Source organism: Bidens hawaiensis, unplaced genomic scaffold, assembly GCF_021521415.1.
Source record: "Bidens hawaiensis isolate Kalapana, Puna unplaced genomic scaffold, B.hawaiensis_p1.1 tig00042289_1, whole genome shotgun sequence".
Classification (NCBI taxonomy): domain Eukaryota; kingdom Viridiplantae; phylum Streptophyta; class Magnoliopsida; order Asterales; family Asteraceae; genus Bidens; species Bidens hawaiensis.
In genome coordinates this window covers 39,225-44,975 of record NW_027497484.1, presented here as the reverse complement: position 1 = coordinate 44,975, position 5,751 = coordinate 39,225, and the positions used below count along the sequence as shown (strand labels likewise).

The 5,751-nt window shown below is 37.3% G+C and overlaps 1 protein-coding gene across 1 annotated transcript; it reads right to left on the bottom strand.

Annotated features, from left to right (window-relative positions):
• Positions 1-264: 264 nt before the first annotated feature.
• On the bottom strand, positions 265-5,306 carry LOC143593514 (uncharacterized). The gene is made up of 5 exons (XM_077073126.1): positions 3,833-5,306; positions 3,553-3,737; positions 2,937-3,107; positions 1,945-2,400; positions 265-824 (listed from the first exon to the last, which is right to left on the bottom strand). Exons 1-5 carry the CDS (start codon positions 5,304-5,306, stop codon positions 390-392), a joined length of 2,721 nt encoding a protein of 906 aa, XP_076929241.1. The 3' UTR covers positions 265-389.
• Positions 5,307-5,751: the final 445 nt, after the last annotated feature.

Here is a 5,751-nt window from a genome sequence, read left to right as displayed (position 1 = left end):
ATACATTAAGAACCCATATATAACCTAAAAAAATTATTCAATAAACAACTGGACTTTAAAAACTAGAAACTTTTAAAAATTATCATAGCACTTATTTTAGATCTAACCAAATATACAAAATATAATTAACTTTGAACATATTAAAAGTTAAATCTTGGGTACACGACCAATTTTGCTCATCAAAACCAAACCATGGAGATATTAAAAGCTCAAGTGATAAAAATTTTCCTAAAACTTTCACAAATTTACCAAATTCTTAAAAACAAAATCTCAACACAAAAAAGATTCTCAGACTTAATACCATGAAATCTACAACAACTTTAAACAATCCTCGAGTAAAACGCTTGAGAATACAAAAATTTGAATGAAACCCAAGCCTGAAAATATAACTAACCTTGGCGCATACGCTTAATTCGTTCAAGCGCCCCAAGCCGGCTTCCTCCATCTGCATTTTCACTCTCTTTTTCCTTCGCTTCTTCTTCTTCATCCCTTTTCCTAATCAGCCCTCCAAACACAGCTTCGGGCACATCTTTCTGTTTAATTTCAATTTTACCATCATCATCCTCATCTTCTTCATCACTTCCACTTCCTTCAGGTAGCTCAATCTCTTCCCTGTTCAGAATCAATCCCGACTCCTTTTCTGACAATTGTACACCGCCATGCACAAATCTGGCAGTGTTGGCGTCATTGGCGACAATATTATTAATGGCGTCAGGCGCCACTTTTCTTTCTAAAGCAGCCATTTCATCTTCTTCAGTTTTCTTTGACCCGGTTTCATCACCATTAGCCTTCTGCATTAAGTACTCTGGTAGCATCACGTGTGTCTGCAAGAATCGGTTAAAACAGTTAATATTTATCACCATGTTTTATAAATAATTGCACGTTTGCTCACTATTGTTTACTCAACTGCAACAAATCCTTAAAGTGGATGGGTGTTAGCCTTTCAGCTTTTAGTAATTGACCAAAATACCCCTCATATACAAAATCAATATCTTCTAACATTTATTTCATTTTTTGTCTGTTCTTTAATAGCAGGCCACACTGTTTAAAAAATTTTCCAATTTAGCATCAAGGGTATATTTGTCATTTCTTTAAAATTTAACAAAAAAAAAAGTAAACACACCTGGGTCAGTTTTGGGCTCAAACCAAACCAAAAACTTGGGTTTTAAGTTTTTAAAAACAGTGTTGTTTTGATTTCTCAGTTTAGGTTCGGTCCAGTTTCCGGTTTTTCATTTTTACGGTATGGGCTTGAAATCTTTTTGGCCGAAAATAATGAATTTAAGCCTAGATCTTTTTATTAAGTTAATTAAATGATCATTATACATTTGGGCTAAAATATCATTTATTAAAATCTTATAAATTACTTAAAATTCAAAAAATCAAAAGTTAAAAACCATAGATTCAGGTCCCTTTGGTATTTTCAGTTTTAATTACATACAAAACCAAAACCGAACTTAAAGTACATTCTTTATGAAAATTAAAAACAAACTGTTGGTTTTTTTTAGTTCGGTTTTTTCCGTCTCTTGCTGTCTTGCACACCCCTAGATGCTGGTGGTCCTTGAGTGGATAAACGTTAACTTTTCTGTTGGTAATTGACCAAAATACCCCTTCATATTATACTAAAACAGCAACTATTAGCTATTTCCCATTTCTGTCCGAACACGAGCTTTTAAAATTTATTTCATTTCTTGTCCTTTTTAATAGTGGGTCCCACCAGTAACTTTTCATTTTTTAAAAAGGTGTGCACAGTATCAAGGGTATTTTTGTCAATTCCTTCAAACTTTAAAAAAAAATTCTAACGCCCATCCGCTACAAGGACCATCTTTCTTAAAATTAAGTAAACACTAGGAAGCAGAGGTGTAATTTTAGAAAGACGGGGAGCAAACGTGTAACTAACTTATAAACGTAACAAAAACGAAAACTAAAAATAACATTACAACATACCTGACTATGTCTTGCGACAACACTTCTCTTAATACGAAGCATATCTCTAAAAGTATCCTCATTACCATGATTTACTTCAAACTCATTCCATTTAGTCCAAAACTCATCATCAAGCCGCGGATCCGCCAACCAAGATGCGTAAACGTAGATTTTCCGAGCACGGTCAATCTCTCCCAAACTCTTTTCCAGCTCAGCATACTTAATACACATCTTCATTGCATCCTTTTCAAGAAGCCCATCCGACACAATTGCTTGCTCATAAATCTCCCTAGTTTTTGGAACTCCAAATATCTCAGCTGCACGCGCTATGTATATTTCATACATGATCAGTTTTTCGTTTGGTGGGACTGCTTTCGTTGCTTGATCATAAACGCGCATGGCCCGTTTAGCTAAACCGTAATCCTCTTCTAGTTTTGCATATTGTAGATATAATGGTTTTACAACTTCGGCAGGTGCCTGTAAAGAAACCAAGTGTTCAGTACTTCAGTAAACAGTTTTTGAACTATTTAGTGGGAAGTTTGTTTATGTTCTTTATTAAAAGAATAAACGAACATGAACATCTGTTTGTTTAGTTAAATAAACGAACATGAGCACACATCGTGTATGTTCATGAACGTTCGTACGTTTATGTTTGTTTACATATTACATATTTAATCAAATTTATACCAAATACTAATTGACCCATCATGTACCAGCCAACACCAATCAAATTGAACAAACAGACACGAACACATTCATTTTCTTTGTCATGCATGTTCGTTAATGTTCATTTGTTTAAAATATAAACAAACGCATAAAAACAGACATGAGCATGTTCATTTTCTTAACAATCGAACATGAACAAGAAAACCCGCTTATCAAAGTTTGTGTCCGTTCATTTGTTCGGTTTAAAATTAAACAAACGAACATGAACAAGCCCGTCCATGTTCGTTAGGTTAATTTACAAGCCTAGTTGTACTTTGTAAATAACTAATTAATATTGTGAATAATACCATTTCAACAGCATGCTCAAATAGCTCTCGGGATCTTTCAAGCTTGGATTTCCCGTATCGTTTGACAAATTTTGAAAGATATGTGACCCAAATGTCTTTCACGTGTGGATATTTGAATATTTTCACGCCTCGTTCGTAGACCTTAAAAGCATCCTCGAAGTACTTATTATCCTGAAAAACAACATTCAAGTATTATTTAGCGAAGAGTAATTAATAAAAAAGGTATAACTTTACAAATAGTAAGCAAGTTTCCTACTTGTTCCACAAAAGAAGCTCGATATTTTTATATGTCACTAAACTCAACTCAACTTTGGTTTACGGTTCTAATCTTGCATTTTAACAGGTTACCTTGATGACGTGTCAGATCATGTTCCTTAATTCCTAATAATTATGTGGATTATAATCTTTCAACCTTTTTTACCTACGATTTTAACTTCTTCCACATGTTTTATTTGTTTATTCAGAATTTCAAATCTCCAGTAAGTCAACAACACTTGATAAACATAGTGAGTTAGTTCTACTTCTTTCTTCTACTAACAACTTCTTTATTCTCTCCTTGTTCTTTCCCATAAAATAATTGTGTATAATAAAGAAATAGAGAGTAACTTTAACATACCTCTAACAGCATTGCATAGTTTATAATAATTTGTGGTGTGGCAATACGAAGATCCAAGATTCTCTCATACACTGCACGCGTGGATTCCAAAGTGCCTAAACTTTCCTCCAAATCAACATAAAACGTCCAAAGTCTTAAAGATTTGTGTAACTTTATTTGAACCGGTTCATTGCCATCAGCAGCCACTGAAACAAAAAAAATTAAAAAAGTGTAAGTTGTAATTCTAAAGTCCACTTCTCAATTATTAAGTAAATATAAAAGAACATTACAGTTCGGTTACCTCTGCGTTTAACCTCAACAGACGGTTCAGCTGTCGCGCGTCTCATTAACTCCAACGCACCCCTAAAGTTCTTATGTCTAAGTTCCATTTCAGCCCATTCACACCATACACTAGCAAGATTATCAACCGCTTTATAGTTAACTTGCACAGCTTTATCAAATATCACCCGTGCATTGGCAATATCATTATGAGCTTCATACAGTTTAGCAAACGCAACCCATAACGTATGAGGCTTCCCAACAGCTTTCATGGGGTCAATTGTTCTCACCGCCTCGGTATACGTTAAAATCTGCTTAGTTGGATTGCCTTCAAAGATCTTCACCCGTCTATGCCATTGTTCAACATTATGCGGATTCTGGCGTAGAAGAACACTGTTAGCAAGCTCGGGTCTTCTATCCATAAGATGCTCTAATCTCGCTATCCGTAAATCAACATCCTTTTCATCACACAACCAAAATCTTTTAAGCTTGTGTTCTAGTTTCGCCACATTAAGCCGATCATCCTCTTCGTCGTCTTCATCATTGTTTTCATCTTCCTCTTCGTCTTCATCCTCGTCCATACCTTCCATTTTCATCGCAAGCACACTCTCTTCAAACTGCGAATACGCATCAAAAACCACACTAAAATCCCTAACGGTAACAACTGTCGTCATCCCTTCCTCAAACACATCCCTCGCCTTCTCCAACAACTTCCTCCTAATATAATAATCCGCCAACGACGTCCACAACCGCCCGACCTCATCCGTAAACTTCGTAATCCCCCCTCTAATAATCGCATCCACATTCAACCCCGAGACCTCCGTCGCATGCTGCGTCAGCAGCTCACAAAGCTCCAACCACAACCGATGCTTCGTCTTCCCTTTAATCGAATAAAACCTATCGTCATTCAAAACCCCCGCCAACCTCTCCGCCGCCTCCTGCCACAACCCGGAGCGCAACAAAAACTCAATCAAATCCTCAATATGCCCGGGGTCGTACTTCAAGTACCGTCGATAAACCCTCAACGCCGTCTCAATCGGCACACCACGATGACTCACAAACACCAAATACGGTTCCCAAATCCTATCGTGCTGCGTGACCGGCAATGCGCAGAGCGCCCTATCGAACGTCCTACGCGTCTTGGTAACGAGCTTTTGTTCGGTCAAGCTAGTCAAATACATGATCCAGATCCTGGGCATTTTATGCATAGTAACTAAGGCCCGTTCGAAGGTGTTGTTTAGGGTTTGGTACTGGGAATGAGTGATGGGGAGATTACGTACCAGATCGAGGCGTTCACGGAGGTAAGCGAGCCAGAGCTTGTAGCTGCCGGGTAAAGCTTTCAAGGCTCGTTCGTAGATGATGGCTCGTTTTTTGAAGGGTGATTCGGTTCGAGCGATTAAGTAACGCCACCAGAGCTTTAAGCTGAAGGGGTTACGGAGGAGTTCTTCTTCGTATAGGAGATCGTCTTGGGTTGGGTATAACTCGGTTGGAATCATCGATGATCTGTTGTTGTTAGTCTGAAGATTGGAATGAATATGGTGTTCAAAACCCTTAATGGGGGAAATCTAGATAACAAAAACATAACTCTTATTAATATTAAATACATGGGTTTTGGTTGGTTGGTTGGTTGGGCTAAAACCCGAACGTTGGTAAATGGTTTTTGAGGTTTTGTAATTTGTTTTTGGTTTTTCAGTGTTTTCGGTTTTATTATTTGGATTTGCAAATAATAAAATCTGCTTGCGGTGCGCACATATGATGTATATATGTGTGAACCTTCGGGTGGGCAAAAGTGAAATTGCACTAATTTTGACGTTATTTTACTAATCTCGTGAAAATAACGTTAAAAGTGACGGACGGTTAATCAGGCATCATGTAGTGGCGTTGATAGCCGAAAGACAAGGGTACATGCACCGATCAGCCGGTGTCCCGATGATTGAGTAC

Bases quoted from the DNA above. Each gene is read 5' to 3' on its own strand.
- LOC143593514 (XM_077073126.1), bottom strand. From the start codon at position 5,306: ATGATTCCAACCGAGTTATACCCAACCCAAGACGATCTCCTATACGAA. The intron at 2,401-2,936 runs GTATTATTCACA...GTTTCTTTACAG, and splicing joins TTGAGCATGCTGTTGAAATG to GCACCTGCCGAAGTTGTAAA. The intron at 825-1,944 runs GTATGTTGTAAT...CGATTCTTGCAG, and splicing joins TTGTCGCAAGACATAGTCAG to ACACACGTGATGCTACCAGA.